This window comes from Papilio machaon, chromosome 20 (assembly GCF_912999745.1).
Source record: "Papilio machaon chromosome 20, ilPapMach1.1, whole genome shotgun sequence".
NCBI classification, from domain to species: Eukaryota; Metazoa; Arthropoda; class Insecta; order Lepidoptera; family Papilionidae; genus Papilio; species Papilio machaon.
The window spans coordinates 3,530,315-3,547,529 of record NC_060005.1 but is presented as its reverse complement, the minus strand read 5'-3'; the positions used below and the strand labels follow the sequence as shown (position 1 = coordinate 3,547,529).

Sequence of the window (17,215 nt, the reverse complement as noted above, 5' to 3'; positions counted from 1 at the left end):
CTGTCATTTACACTAAATGAGTCAGGCGAATGAGTCAGGCGTTAACTGCATCCCCGGTGCGCTATGCGTCACGGCTCCCTCTTATCTCTTGCAAAAGGGGTGTGTCATTGTTTGAACTGTGCATTGGGTGGAGAATTTAGATCTCGCAATATAAGTTGACCAGGGTGAAGTGTACAAAGTATATTGTGTAAAAAAAAACTTGAGAGGTGTCAAGGGACACCCGGATGGAACGAAGTTCCTTTCGATTAATTAGTGAAGGAACCAATGTTTATTCTATGAATAAAAAACTTAAGTCTTCACAAGAAGTACATTTTATTTCTATGAATTTTCGTTATTTATTGTCACGTCGTTGCCATGGTGAAGTAGCGCTCATTCGTCGTTAACATACTTACTATAGCAAAAAGTGTCGTGACAACTTTTCGTAAGGATTCGAACTTCGTTCCAACAATATGTACATACATATATCAACTGTTTTTTTTACTCTTAACATCATTCGTCCTTCCACCATCCATCAATCTAAACATTCGCATTTATAACATAAGTAAGATGACTATGTCACTACTAACACTAAAATATATAAATGTACATTAAAATCCTAAATTCAATTACTCCTAGTACGATTTGTGTCTTCGAAGTTGTTTAGTTCCGCATTGAACCTGTCGGTTACATCAAAGAGATACTATTAACATGGCACTGCAACTCGGCAACGCTTCGATGCGTCATAGTCCTTAATCATGTGCGAGAGGGGTGTGTCATTGTTTAAATTTTGCAATATCTTCTATGTGCAATGGACCCCTTTTGTTTGGAATTTGAAATAACAATCAAATATTTATTTCAAAGGATAAACATATTATAGTATATATTATGCTAGTTTTTGCCAGCGGCATCGTCCGCGCGGAATTAAAAAAAAGAGTAGCATATGTGTTCTTCCAGACTATCCGTTGAGCCGTTCTGCATATACCATAAGAAATATCCTTCCAAACAACCAGACTTTTGCATTTGCACCTTGTGTTAAGTACGTAATTTCTTTATTGATATACTCTATACTATGTTAGAAAAATACTTTTAAATCGTAATTTTCAAATGTTTATTCTGTTGTAAACTGTTAATAGTTATGTATATATGTTTCTTCGGAGCGAATAGACGAAAGGAAATATATTGTAATACAGATATGATAGTGGAGACTCGCTGTAATGATACATAGAACTATGTGTTAACTAAGTATTTGTTGCCCGACTTTGACGTATCTATTATGTAACTACATGTACGTACTATTTATTAACATTTACTTAGAAAACAAATAGTCGTAATATTCATAATATGAATTTACGCGAGGAAAAATCCTATTAGCAAAGGTTCAGTCCGGGTCATTCCTTGCGTCAGAGAATAAAAATTCCTTGCGAGTGCGCGTGGCTCACTAGGGCCGCGTCACGGTGACGCGGGGAAGCGCGAGGAAAATCGAATGACGCATAATCCTGCATATAAAGAAGGCTGTAAAATAAGACATGACATAAACACGCCATTGTTTTCTGTCTCCTTGGAAACAATAGTTTATTAATTTTGTCATTTTTAAATTTAGAACATATCTTCGTTTGTTTTCGGACAATTGTATGAATATTAGAATCGATGTTAGTTTTAAATTAATCAGATTTTGATTGTTTCATGTATTATCTCATTTCATACAATAAAAGTAATTCATTTAACCCGACTATATGACAGTCCGGAGAAAATACAACTCTAATAATACCTTTAATTTTTAAAATCGGTTATAAGTTAGGATACAGAAGACCATCAAAGATCCGAACAAAAAATGTGGATATTCGAAAAACAGTCTGGCGTGGAAAAATACTTCATTGCTTCTCGATGGAACTAAATTAACAAAAAATGTTAAACTCCGTCCATCAACTTTTAATTTCATTCATGTCAATAACTCTTTTTATGTTATAACCTTTAAATAGATAATTCCGAATTAAAATATCTTTTATTATTTTATATCAACCACCTGCATGAATGAGTCATTATTTTCACGTGAGTAATTTCGTACCATATGCGACCCAGACGCCGGGAGAAAGATAGCGGCTGACTCATGCTACCAAATTGTAGCCGCTTTCCGCGCAATTTGTTACGAGCCAACATTGTTTTGTTTATATTTTAAGTTCACCTTGGCCTTTATAAAGAAAATAGAAACGTTATGAATACATTAGTTACTACAATCTATACAGGTATTTATATCTATCTCATACGTATTTTAGATCATTTAATTGATCACAAACCTTAAGGAGAATTTGAACAAACACGATGTTACGTTTGGATTACTATACGAGGATAATTTTACTTTTGAATTTATTATCCCTTGGATATATTCGTTTACGCTTGTGGAGTAAGCTATCTCGGTATTGTTGTTATCCTTAAGTTTAAAAGAATTAATGTATAAACCTACTAAATTCTTTCTAGAATTCAGTTTCAAATAAAAGAACACATTTAATGAAGATAATAATGTTTCACTACTTACTACAACAAACCCTACATAAACAATTAAAAACCCATTTCATTGCGCACTATGTATTTAGTATAAAAGTATATATAGTGTGTACTATCCTTTACAACTTGTGTAAAAACTGAACTTTTTATTAAACCGCTGTCATGTATTTTTCAAATTATACACTCCTTAAAAAAATTATCTAACAAAAGAAAACAATTTCTTGTTTAAACTAGAATATTGTAATCTATTAAAATCAGATGAGATAATAATACACGTTTCGTTAATTATTTTGAATAATACTAAAATAGATTTTGTAAAAAGATTAACGTACCAACGGTGTTTTGTACATTTAGGTATAATTAAAGTGCATGCGAAATAAAATTAGAAATACTTTAGCGTCTACTGCACAAACGACCTCAAAACGGCCTAGTCAAGTGCCGTAATCTAAAACGAGTCGAATTCTTAACGCAATGGTTTGCGTTTCCGACATATTTTATCTTATTTGAGCTCTATCTCTATTGTCATACGATTTAAAATAGTATAACATTGTGAACACGTGCGGAGTCCACAAGGTATTAATGGAGTCGAATCTTTCCGATGCAGCGGTCGAGCGCTTTAAAATATCAATAGAGTATACCGCAGCGTCTCACAGCTTTTTGAGTACAGCGCTTCAATCGCTTATAGAGTTGGTACCGCTGCCGCGATGACTCAAGCCTCGGTAAACAGTATGCGGGGCGATGAGTCACCGTTTTACACATTCGCGTATTGTGTTTGAGCTTGTTGTCAGTCTACAGTTGGACTCGTCAAGTGAACTACAAAAACGTTATAGGCGTTTATAACGCAGAGTTTAACTGCCCAACGCTATAAACTAATAATTTTATTGACGAGATATTGAGTTTTGAGTATATATTTTAAGTGTCCAGTGCTAAAACAAGCATAGGTGAAAGTGAAGTGACTACGAAGTACGGTTCTAGTTTATTACGTGAGTGTGCGTGTCACAGTGAAACGTTCTAAGCTGATTTTGTGAATAATATAAGTGAATTTAGACCATTTAAGATTAGAACTATGCCTTCAAACAAGAAACTAATTTCAAAAGTGAGACAACTAGCTCAGTGGATTTTGGTTGTGCATCTGGTAAGTCTATAATTAACACTTTACTAGAGTTTATTTGCAAGTATGATTTTTACATACTAATTGCAATTTGCACTTGCGAGCTAACTCTATAGCTAAAACTAAACATAAAAGGTGTACCTATTCATTGATTTAAAAACTGAAGTTGTATCAAATTAATGTTTACTACTTAGTTTAATTTAATTTAAAAGTAAATCTGTAGTACAAAGACTAAAACGGGAATAAAGAAATGTTTCTTCAACTCATAGCTTCATGGATATCGATTAAGACCCTTCGCGAACTCGGGCCGACGTAAATTCGTTACAAGTTTAGAAAGCAAAGTTAGACATTCAATTGCGAACCAAGTAAGATCTTTGAACAGAACCAATTGTAGAGCATAGTGTGTGTAGATCGAATTTATACGAAAGGTCGTTATTATTTTTATCAAAACGTACCTATAGGTACTTAGTATTGTAAGTATTTAAAATTGCTACTTCATTATAAGTAGTAATAATGTCTCTGTGTTATTTGACAAGCAGTTTTTATTATGCACCATGATATTTAAAATTATTTGATTATCGATGTTACAAATTCATTACCTGATTACATTTTTCAAGGACTTCTATTCTGATGTCGATGATATTGTCGTCGCTTTAATTCTATATAGAAAAAAAAGAGACAACAATATGTGTTAAGAAGTGTAACTACAGTGGTATTTCACAATTATATGTATATCAAAATTTGAATATTAACTATCATCATACGTTACATATAATAAGAAAATACCTATCATATGTAATAAGAATTAATTCGTATCACCTTCTCAAAGGCCGGCAACGCATCTGAGATTCCTCTAGTATTAATGTCCATGGGCGTTGATGAAAACCTTGGTGTTCCCGCTGCTCGTTTGCCCCTTCTCAAAAAAAAAAAAAATTGTTCGTACAAAACTATCCTACTCGTAAGTTTCTGTTGTAAAGATAGAAACATAAATTCAAATTATGATACTCAGTACATAAATTATGATACAAATTGCTCAATTTGAGCCTATAATTTATTGTGTCACTGAGTATAAAGAAAGGTGTGAATCCTAAATTGTTTATTTGTTTTAATTGACACCATCCCTTATGATTCACCCCAAACAAAAGCAGAATGCTTTAAAACAAAGGAAAGATGTTATTTCGTGATAATTATTCAACATTGTTAAGTATCAACTTCAAGTTATCCTTATCTTTAAAGCTTTTGTACGGACGATTTAGTAACTAAGCTCATTTGTTTTGACTTTACACTTGATGATAGCTTTTTTAATCTTTGTACCTTCATGTTGCGTGACTCATAGTTTATCTGAGGATTATATTTCGTTTAATGTTAGCATTTGTTGCATTGTTTATGTTTAGAATAAAACATAAAGGAGTCTTTCTTAAGCTTATTCGTTGAACAGAAAACAGGAGAGGAAAGATGTTGGGAAATCTGTAACGACATGACAAGCACAATAATAGAAGGAAAATAGAAGGGAATAGAAATTGGGAAGACCAAGAATAACATACATGTAACAGATAAAGCTGAAAATGGACGTTGTGTCGTATCAAAAAGGAGGCCACAAGAGAAGGACATTAAAATAAATAAAATTTCAAACAGTTCATTGGACATGAAATCAAAGGTACTTTTCGGATCCGGAATTGAATGTGATTGTTTTTCCTTCTTATTAAGAACTAAGATTACATTTTTCTTAGTTACTTCGACCATTTGAACTGAACTTGATCAGATTGGCAAATTAGAAGGCGTATTAAACGTTCATGCAACTTTTCAAAATATACATTTCTATTGTGTCTTTAAATTGGAAGACTCAAAAACATTACTAACTTTCACTGGTAATGTAAAACCAAGATTTTATCTTCGTTTTGACAACACATGAGTTCTGATTCAATGATAGCGAGTTGATTGATTGAAGTTAAATAAAAATAAGAATGTTTCTCAAAGGTAATAGTAATGCGGAATACAGATAGACAATGGATCGATCGAATAATAAATACAAAGCAAACTTGCAGCGCGATGCAAAAAGGAAAATATTTATGATTTAAAATGAAAGAGAAAAGAATAAAACCATTTTGAATTGCTCGAATTTGAAACGTTATTGGTGACTGTTAGCGAAACGTGACCAGACGGCAGACGGTTGTCTATGAAAGAGCAGACCACCTGGCGGGAATCGGGAACGAAACAATTCTATACCGTAGAGTTTATAATATGATTCAAACCTCTTTCGTTTGTCAGCTGCCAGTTAAAATGTTGATTTTGGAACATTCAACTTTTAAAATAATACTTTTTTTGTGAAATAAATCCAGACGAAGCAGACGTCGAGACAGTGAAGAATTGAATTATTATTATTACAAATAAATACCCGTATATGAATGCACGAAACAAGACAAACGTAGACGTAGCTTTCGTGAGGGATTCCGGGTTGGCCGATGAGTAATACTTAGAGGATTTGGGGCAATACGCCGCCCGCAGACAGAAGACGCTCTCAACAGACTCCTAACTGCTGTTGACTGCAAACTGCGTACGGCTGTTGATGACTCATTCGCCCGGTCGTATTAATACGACAACACGCCTCCCCGGGATTCCGCACCAAAATACATCGGTCGTGTATTCATTTATTTTGTGTCGTATTAGCCAAATGTTAACGTCCTACTTTTTTTTCGCTCATTACGAACAAATCTGTCTAGTTATATTTTTCTTAGTTATAGGGGTAGTAAATTTTTGCACATGGACTTTTGAATTAGGAAAATTATCTTCAATTATGTTGTAATAAATAGAATCTACTTAAATTTATCTATCATTTGAAGGTCACAATCGAAATATCATTTATTTTATCACACAGGTGATCGTCCTTATAACTAAACATTTGTTATCTGTATAAATATGATAGAATCATCGTGTACACGGCAAAGAGGTTATTTTGCTATACTTATTTATAAATAACAGAATTTATCAACAAAAATTATTGCTATCGTAAAAAGCACGATCTTCCATTGTAGGCATTGACGTCAGTACAGTTATCGTACTTGTGATGATTTTGCTGATTTTTTGGGCTTAAAATTATTATACGAAAATCATTTAGTTATTGTTAGGCAATCAATTAGTTATCGTTATTTGATAGGCTAATCTCGCATTCGCCCGGACGCTTTTTTATGCCGCGTTTTAATCGGCGTTGGCGGCTCTCATGTATCGAACGCTTAAAATCGCTTGTTTTCTTCGCTTAGTGCTCAAAATGTAATATTGCGCGATAAAAAAACGTCGCGTTTTAAAAACGCTACCATTATTCTGTCCATATGGACAGATACATAGAAATGCATGTATTATTTGAACGCGTTTTAACGCGACGTAACAAAAGCGTCAGTGTGAATTCGGGCTAATTTGTTGTTTATATTTATATAATTTTATCGCATTAAATAAATTGACGTTAAGTAATTATAGAACGTAGTTTATTCTTTAATGTTTGTTTCTTTACATCTAAGTGAGAACACGGTCTTATTATTATTATATTTAATGTTAATAAGAGTTTAATAAAACAATAGAAGTAAATAGGTCTATGTTGTCTTAATGCAATTAATTTCCTTATAAACTTCATACATAAGCTGCTAGTGATAAGAGGAAATAATTTTATAACCTTTAGAAATATATTCGAGTCAATTTATGTATGGTTGAGCAGGAAGTGACGTTTGGATACTTCCTGTAAAAGTATGTATTATGAAATATAAAAAAATATATCGGAAAGCTTTGTAGTCGGTAGAATGGACATCAAATAAAACATATCGTTTATTTATTGGCTGAAAAAGAAACGACGAGAGCTAGAGATGATGCGGGATATATTTTCAACCGTCAGTTTCCACTGTTATATCATACTAGCTGTCGCCCGCGACTCCGTCCGCGCGGAATTAAAAAAAAACTTAATAAGCAGCCTATGTGTTTTTCCTGACTATGTCCTACATCTGTGTCAAATTTCATCAATATCCGTTGAGCCGTTCCGGAGATACCTTCAAACATCCATCCATCCATCTATACATACGCATTTATAATATTAGTAAGATTGTCATCAATGTGAAATTACACAAATATTTGGACAGTGTTAATCCTTGGTAATGTTTGTTCTTTATGTCTAATGAAATTAAACTATATAACATTTACAACATTAATAAGAGAGAAACAAAATCATTATTTGTTGTTCTTGATGCAACTGTTTACATCTAAAAAAAATGTTATTAATAAATATTTACGTTAACATTTGAACCCTCCACAAGCCTCGTTTGAGTTTTAATTAAGCGTTGAGAAAAATATGCAAATGGCGGCCGAGTCTGGCAGACGTCGCAAATCAAAGCGAGGGCTCGTTACGTAGACATGACGTTTTATTATGCAAATCAATTTGCTAACGATGATATATAGACGAAAAAATATTGTAATCAGTTTCTAAATTAAACAATAACTGCAACAACATGTGTTAATTTGTTCTTATTGACTCCATTGAATTTAATAGTGTGATTGATTTGGATGGATGGATGTTTGTTTGTAGGTAACTGCGGAACAGCTCAACGGATCTTGATGAAATTTGGCACAGATGTAGAACATAGTCTGGATGAACACATAGGCTATTTACTACGTTTTTTTTAAATTCCGCGCTGACGGAGTTGCAGGCGACAGCTAGTTATATCATAACGTACAAAGTTCGCGTTAGGTTAACGCAAAAATAGATGACAAAATTAAACGGGTTTTTCCTCAATGCATCATTTTCAATACTTTGTAAAAAACTAAATGTAGATTTGTTTCGTCACAAACAGTATTCATGTTTTAATGTCTTATATTGATGCATTACAATTTTAAGATGAAATTAGAAATAATTATATGCTAATTTGCAAGTAACCATTGTATTTATGACAATAATCGTAGCAATGTAAAACGCTATCAGGTCATCCAATCGTGAAGCGCAATATCTCATAATGTTCTTTATATCCGGCCACATAAACACACCCGGGCCGCGGTAATGACGCCCGGGCATGGTGAGGGGCCGGCTAACCGGCCGTTACGCTCACCAGATATGTGACCGCTGCATTTTATTACCACTTTACTCCGCCACATAATCGACCTTCATGATGAAGGGCTTCTTTTTGAGAATAGCTCGCGGTGACTTCTTTCCGTGTTAGAAGGCAAATATATTTTTATTTGAATTTTATTTCCCGACAATTTTTCTTTTATTTTTCTCTTATTTTACCTTACAATCAAGGTACTTAATAATTGAGTCGAGGATATTGGATCTTGTTAATTTAAAAATACACACTCATTAATTTTTTCTAGAAAACCTAACGGTGTCATTGATTGATTTAATTATTGTTGCAGGTTGAATTCTTAGAGGCATATTGCACGCCGAAAGACACAGCACGTCGGTCGCCACCGCGCGGCAGGCGGTCACGGGAACCGCGCCGGTCACCCGACGCCACCCAATGGCGACACGAAGCCCGCAGACAGCACGACTTCGAGTCTAGCCGGAGACCGTACGACTACGGTTCGGGCAGACACTACCGCGAGTACGACGACGATTCGGCCCGACGGCCGGCCTTCGACGCGGAATCGGCCCGACGCCGTGCCGACTACGAATCGGCTCGACGAACCGATTTTCACCTGTCCACGCCGGGTGCACGGCGCAGCCCGGAGAGCGCGCCCGAGGGATCCGTAGATTCCCCGCCAGAGCCCGCGCCCTCCGCGCCCCTCAGACAGGATAGACAGTCGTGCCATCGCTCCCAGCCGTACTACGAATCTGGTACGTCATCTATATAATTATTACATGTATAATTTAAGAAGTAATAATTAGTTCACATTAAATAAAATATGAAACGTCAAATCCAAATTATTTTTAAAATGATTGCGCAAAACTAAAGTTTGCCAACTGCTAATACTTGTGGATGTAGCGCCGCGTGGATTACAACATCTAGCAACTAAGTTGAGAGTTTACGCAGTTTTACTTGTAAATTATATCTGATATTTCAATGTTTGTAAATTATACTCTATGTTAAGAATTAAATCACTTCTGCATGCACACAGACTTCAATGAACTAATAATGTAATTCCTACATTAGTCTTATAAACTAGTTACGTTATAACTCAGCTCGTCTACAAGGAGCACAGGACAAAGGTTTCTTTCTTCTTGCAACACAATTGCGGTAGAGACTTGTTAGAAGCATTGTTCGGGCCAGCTGTAGTGTGCAGCTACATAGTGTGTCCGTTGGTTACACTTTTATTAAAAAACACAAACATTTCTTATGCGGCGTTGCATACACGCTTGTAATTATTTCCCTCTGAAATCACCACGACAAAAAACATGTGATACTATTTAATACTAGAGGAGGTGATCTCCGCTCGATGTAACCAATTCTGTGTAAATATAGTACACAAAGGTCAGTTCTTTTCAGCTTCATCTTGAGTACCGATCTGCAGACTATTTCTTAAGTGTCTTATAGAGACCGTTAAAACTCTGGACTATGTATTATACAATATGTTGAACCCTTGTTGTTTGTTCTTTGAGTAATAACATGCCTTAGAATCACAATGTTTGCAATCTAGATAACTAATATGAACAATTCTAAGGCAAAGGCTAAGATGAATGACCGTACAAAACAAAGCTTTGTAGTTGCAAACAAATTTATGCGATTAATTAATTAAAAATATTATTTATAAATGAAATCGAATAAATATTTCGATATATGTTTTTAAAAAGATATAAGACAAACGATAGCTTAACGCACGTACAGTCTGGATGAAAGCTGATTTGCTTTCCACAATTAGGCCGCTGCTAATAAAAGCCGCAGCGGCCGGAGTCGGGCTTACAATGGAAACTTTTAATCAGGCCTTCCCGTTTGTTCGTCCGTCTAGACTGGTAAAAATGTCTCGGCTGCAATAAATACAGGCATAGTGATTTTACGACGATATTGCACTGTAGAGCATAGGTTTTTTTCTCTACAACATTTTAAATAAATTTATGTTATAATTTAAATTTTTTTTTGGTGTATTTTTAGGAGTAATTTTGAATTATTTAGCTATATTTCGTTTATGTTATATTTAATTTTAAGATATTCCTCCCAAGTAGGGTTGGCGACAGGCAGGCGGCCGGCCGTAAAAACTTAAGCCAAAACTTTAAGGTTTATAAAACCTTGGATGCCGACCCCACGTGAGTAGGAAAAGGCCCGGGAGATGGTTATAATTTAAACTACTTAGTTACTTACTTTTAGAATTCTTCTATTTTTAGTAAAGATTAAATATATATTGTCGGAAACTGGGTCCAAACTATCAACAGTCGATCTCACAGTAATGTCTGTCTTACAAAAAGACATTACAAGTGTAGATTGAAACAATTTAACAAATTCAACTCACGTCACCATTGTGGTCATCCACGCGGAAAAGTAATTACACCGCCTAATGACATCACTTACGCTCCCCTCACATCGCTAATAGCCGATTGGAGTAGCGCGTGTAGACATTTTAGCAAATAAAAAAAATGTAACATTGAATAAAATAATTTTGTAATCGTAATTATAAGCTGGGCATAAAGCTATCTAAGAGTCCAAGGGTCTAAAGTTCGGTCTTTGGTCTTACCAATATTCTTGTGAAATCTTAAAAGGGTTTAAAGGTGATAAGTATTTGTTCTTAAAAAAATACGATTGCTGGTCCATCTTGAAGAGGTTGTTCAGTTGGATATCCCTCTCAAAACTAGAAAACAAGCATTATTTTTAAATATTTGTACGAGTAGAATCAATCATTTTAAAATTGCAATAGAAATCCAGAACTGTGATATTTTCTTCCAAGTCATAATGAATTTACATTTTTTAAAATTACAATCAAAGGGTTATATAATCTATCTTGCAGACATTTATCTCGGTTCGGCTTAAATTCAAACTTTGTACTCAACATGCATTCACAAGCACGCCTTTGTTGCGTGCATCTAGAATTTCTCATTAGGGTATTTCTATATTCCTTTGAAATAGCATTAGCGCATGTGTGGGTATAGGGGGATTTAACACATTCATTTACAGTGTTGTAAGATGTTTATTTTTAATTTTAATGTTTCCATTATGTGGAGTTTTACATGTTGCCTTTATGATTTTTGCCCTTCTAGGGTATGTCTAGTCATTATTAAACTATTTCTTGGTAGATTGTTAAATATTTTCATATAAACCAGTTAACGTAAAATACGGACGCTCATTAAAGAACACCACTTGAGACGGTTTAGGGCGTTTCTCAGACTCACTTGCTTTTCGAAATATGCATTTACTTTGTCGAGTTAATGTTTTGTATAACGGTTAAGGAAGTTTAGTAAAGCCTTTACCTTATTAATTTATTTGTTTTTAGAATCATCTTCGGGTGATCGATCTACGACAACAGACGACGAGGAAGAGTTTGGAGAGTTCGACCCGTTCGCGACCGCACCGTCTTTGCATTCGCCTGACAGCGGCCGCTCGGATCCTAGATACGCAAACGCTCCCCGGAGGAACCCCAGCCCGTACTACTACGGCGATCTGTTCAAGACAGCAGCTCCACCGCCGGCCCCTTCGGCCCCCACTACAGCATCATCTCGAGGCTCTCGGTATAGAAAGTCAGCTAGCCTAGACGCACCGCACGTCGCTCCCCGCCCGACACTGCCCAAGCGTTTTTCGGTGGCCGAGGATGGGTTTCGCGAGCTAGATCGCTCGTCCTCCTCGTCGGGTGAGGGCGCGTGGATGCCACCGCGGCGGCGCGGGCGCGACGCGGCCGGCTGCGCGTGCGCCGCGTCCGAACATGTAGAGGAGCGGGCCTCACGCAGCGTGTTCTACGTACCGGCGCCGCTACCGCGCTGGCCGCAAGAGATGACCGCGCGACAGATATACGAGACGGCATTCGACTGCAAAGTCGCGCGTTCCGACGATGATCTTGATGATTTCGACCGCGTCAGTAACCACCCAGCGCTGCTGCAGGCGGAGGAGCGCAAAGTTATCTCCTCAGCCTCGTCCGCCTTCGAGGCGGTCGAGCGCGGCGAACCCGACTACAAGGGCCGGCGCAAGGTCACCATGAAGACTGACAGCGTCCGTCGCTCCAAAATACCGACGATACGTCAAAAGAAAGAAAACGAGAATAACGCGAGTGCCCTGTCCGAGGAACTGGAGAAGGTCCACATCGAGGAGGAAGGTCGAAACTCATCAACTTCACAACTGCCTCTCCGCGGATATACTCCGTCGCCTCCGTCGACTGCACCGCTCCCAACTAAATTTCAGCAAAAAGACGGATCCGCAATGAACAGTATAAAAAGTGCCCCAAACTTACCTCAGTCCCAACCGGCGCATCCTCGGCTGAAGGACCTAAGGCTGCCGGTAAAGTCTCTGCGCGGACGCGATACGCCACCTAGCAGTGACGTGAGTATGGCCGACGTGAAGGGCTCGGGCTCCACGGACCTCGACATCGGGCAGCGACTTAGAGACTCAAGCCGTGAGTCGCGGGAGGGCGATGACGAGAGAGGGCAATCAAAAGACGGTATTTTTTTAGAGATTAAGGGTCGACCCACTTCCGATTCCGACACGTCAAAGTCGAATCGGTACATGGGGCCAAAGGGGGTCGGCCCTATAATGGAGTTTAAAGGAAGGCCGAGCGTGGCCCGCCCGAGGAGGAAGTACTCGAGCACCGAGAGTATGGCCACCAGCAGTAGCGGTGGCAGTATGGAGTCGCTGCGTAGCAGCAACAGCGAGGGCGACCGTAGTACTACCAGTTCCGAGAGCCGACACTCCTCCTCGCTCAGCTCGCACAGCTCCGACTCGGGTAACGTTCCCTTTACCAAGTCGCTGCATCACATGCAGCTCTCGGGGTTTGGGCATCACCCGACCAAGCTACACATTTTGAGCCCTATTTCGGATAAATCGTCGCAGGAACCAGGATCGGAGACCTCGGACAATAACAAAAATAACAACTCCCAGAAAGTGTCTCCCGAGGACTTGGAGACGGGCAACGCGTCGTTAATGACTACCGACATTGCTCCGAAAATTAAACGTCGAGCGTTACAGAACAAGAACTTATTAAATCTCTCGTTCCGACATTCGGTCGCGGGAGATACGGAGATCCAGGGATCCGATAGCGGTATATCGATACATTCGCGGGAAGGTGTTGATTCACGGAACGCGTTCATTAATTTCAAGAACAGCAGTAGCGTTGAAGAGGAGAAGAAGAACGAAGACGTGGACCTGTCTGACCTGCCATTCGACATGCCCAAGCTACGGCGGCGGCGCGCTGAGGCCGAGGTAGACCTCAGGACGTTGCCCTTCGACATGCCAAAGCTCCGCCGCAAGCTGCGCGGGCAGTCCCTGCAGCTCAACAATGATTTTGGAGAAGCAATTTCCAATGCTTCTTCCAGCCAGAGCGTTCAGGATTTGAATCAAGGTGAGTTACATTATTTTGCGTTAATTCAAATTATAGGTAGGTATAATCATTTTAAACCATCGGGCATAAAATTAAGTGACCTCTGCTCCTCTCAGCTGTTGTGAACTTATTACATCCGAATGTTAAAATACATTTTTGAATATTTTCGATTTGAGTAATACAATATTGAACGCTGGAACACAATAGAAAAGGCTTTTTGAAAATAATAAACTTCTCACAAAGTTCCCTGTAAGTAAGGGCGATGCGTGTCCAGTCAATTCCGTTGTCCCTTTTATCCCGTCAAATATACTTTCATTGTTATTCGGATTAAGATGTAAGAATATAGATTATACCGCACGAAAACTCGACTTGATAGCGTTCTGATATTTAATTTACTTGAGTGCTTTTATCCCAAGCGTGGGTATGTTCAAAACAATTTGTAACGTTGTCAATAAACTCATGTTTGACGTTCAATAGGTCATAACATTTTTGTACTAAATTATAGTCAAAACATGTTGTTTTGTTTTAACTCCTCACAAGTTAATGAAATGTTGGAGACAAGGACCATAATATACTAATAAACAAAGTTTGAATTTATTTCAGGTAACAAACACAGAGCAAAGTTGACGTTAAACTTCGACGGTAGCGGGAAATCAGGCGGAAAGGGATTGCATCTGAACCTCGGTCCCATCGCTCCGCCGCGGGATCTGATCGACGCTTCGCTACCACTCGACCGGCAAGGGTAAGACAATCTTTTACATATCACATAATTTTTAAGACAGAGGTTGAATCGTGTGATTTCAGAATCTGGCAGTTTTATCTATTTACGATAAAATATGATTAACTCAAATGCAGTGATAACGCTTGATAGCTAGAATGATTTTAAAATTGTAATACGTTTAGAAATTTTAATATTTTCGGTTTAGTTAAATACCAGATAGTGTTGATAATAATTTTATATGTACGTTTTAAGATTAAAATAAAATAATCTTTAATGTAATCTAATGTATGACATTGTTGATTTCCAGGTGGTACCATGGTACTCTTTCCCGCGTTGAGGCCGAAGGTTTGCTGAGAGATGCCAACGAAGGCGTCTTCCTCGTTAGGAACAGCGAATCTGCCAAACACGATTATTCTCTGAGTTTAAAGTAAGTTCAACAGAGCATTGATAAGAGTTATTATGATAGTGAGTTTATTGAAGGCCATAAACAAGATTAGAATATCTTAGTAGATAAAAAACACAATTGTGATGAGATTTTTAATAGTGCATAATATTTTTATTATTTCTTGTTTAACTCGTTTGTTATACAAAGTTGATTGGTGAGAGGTTTTAATTAAATTATTTGTGAGCAGGTCAACTCGTGGGTTCATGCACATGCGCATCTGCCGAGGCGCCGAGGGCTACACACTGGGCGGTGCGGCGACCGCCTTCCCCAACGTGCCGGCTCTACTGCGCCACTACGTCACTGCGCAGCGCCTGCCCGTGCGCGGCGCAGAGCACATGGCGCTCTCCACACCGCTGCCTGCTGTCCTACTCTAAAGCTATGCACTTGGGCAACTATATAGCAGCAAATGCTACACGACAGGAGCAACCGTTAACGAGCCCGTACCGTGTAGTCTAACGATTTGTGATCTGCCAGCTCGTAGCATCAAGTTCTGGTAGCACTATGCAAGAGCTAAGACGTAACGCAGAACCATAGGAACAACCTTTGTGACAAGACGTTCGCATCGAATCCAAGCGATTCTAATCCGTATTCAATAGTGATTAAGTGTGATATGCAATGGCAGTTTATTACGTATTTGTATTTATATTTAGCTTTTAGATAACCCAGTGAATATTACCAAAGAGTATTTAGTGAAGTAACCAATCGTGTACTTTAGTTGCGATGTTGCGATATAATTCGTTTATTCTAGTCCCGGATAGCAGCAAAATAAATGTAATTCGATGTTGTCTTAGCACGTGTATTCGCTTATCGATGATAAGGCACAGAAAAAGGCTATCATCTTGTATCTTCTTCACCGGATTTGATAAGTACTATCCACAGTTTTAACAAGTATTTGTTCATACAGTTACAATACTTTATAAAATTGACAAAAAAATTAACAAATTTTTACGTCTTTAATTGCCGATCGTAATTAATTAAGAAACTTTATTTACTATGCGTTTATTATTTATTTATTCTGTAATTAAGTTGTTGTATTATTTATTTCTATTGTATTTATTTTAATTGATTCAAATGTTATCAAGTTTGTTTAAAATGATTCATATATTCAAATACTAATAAGACATTAAATAAGTTGATATTCGTAATTGCGTATTAATATTTCAACTAATTATTTTATATAAACACGGCCTAAACATGATTAACTTTAGTAGCTACTACTCGTATGCGATAAAACAAGAATAATTTGATCTTTACATAAAAAAAATATTATAACTGTTATACAGACGCCATTTTTTATTTGATAGCTATGACGTCATAACATGGCGCAGGGAGTGCGCATTCTTTTTATTATTTGACAGATGTGTGTAAGGTGAAAATATATTTTACGAAACTAAAAACGTTCGTATCACTAGGGTAAAAAACTATAAACGGTTAAAAAACTATAAACGGTAACATTGTATGTCGAATATAAATAATCCAATGAGTCATCGTTATTATGTCCGATAAACGACCTCGTCACGGAAACTTATCGATTGTTTTACAAAATGGTGACTCAACTTACAGTATCTTATTTAAAACATGTAAAGAGTTTTGATTCGAAAAAAAAATAAACATATTTAAATTAACTTAGCGTACGTATAATCTCTAAATAGTCGTTTAATGGCCACTTAGGGTGGCTCTTAGTATACTATCTTAAACTAAGGAGCTGTAAAAGTGACCATAAAAGTCACTTGGATTTGTAATAAATAAATAACGTTTATGAATTAAGTAAAATCTTTCCACAACGACAAAGTATTGAACGAAAATGTCAATATTTTAAATTGAGTAAAGTGTATACAAATTAACAGCATTTTGTATTGCTTTTGAAGTTAAGATTTTCAGATAAACATTGAAAATAATTTGACATAATTAAGATATGCACCAAATCAAATGCATTACTTACAAAATAGAGGATCTTTAACGTCATAACAAATCAAACGACGCCATTAAATTGCCCACTCACAGTAACCATTTTGTTGGGATGTTGCTGTGGGTTTAC

At 37.2% G+C, this 17,215-nt stretch overlaps 1 protein-coding gene across 2 annotated transcripts in view; it reads left to right on the top strand.

The window, feature by feature from the left end:
- Positions 1-16,074, top strand: part of LOC106716378 — an 83,892-nt gene extending 67,818 nt beyond the window's left edge. Inside the window, exons 1-6 of one of the 2 annotated variants that reach the window (XM_014509890.2) lie at positions 3,260-3,616; positions 8,978-9,398; positions 11,981-14,032; positions 14,615-14,753; positions 15,040-15,159; positions 15,365-16,074. In XM_014509890.2, coding sequence (XP_014365376.2) covers positions 3,548-3,616; positions 8,978-9,398; positions 11,981-14,032; positions 14,615-14,753; positions 15,040-15,159; positions 15,365-15,551 — 2,988 coding nt within the window. In that variant the 5' untranslated portion in view covers positions 3,260-3,547 and the 3' untranslated portion in view covers positions 15,552-16,074. Of the gene's footprint in view, positions 1-3,259; positions 3,617-8,977; positions 9,399-11,980; positions 14,033-14,614; positions 14,754-15,039; positions 15,160-15,364 lie in introns of those variants that run through there. The other variant, XM_045683021.1, reaches the window with a different exon arrangement.
- The last annotated feature ends 1,141 nt before the right edge of the window (positions 16,075-17,215 follow it).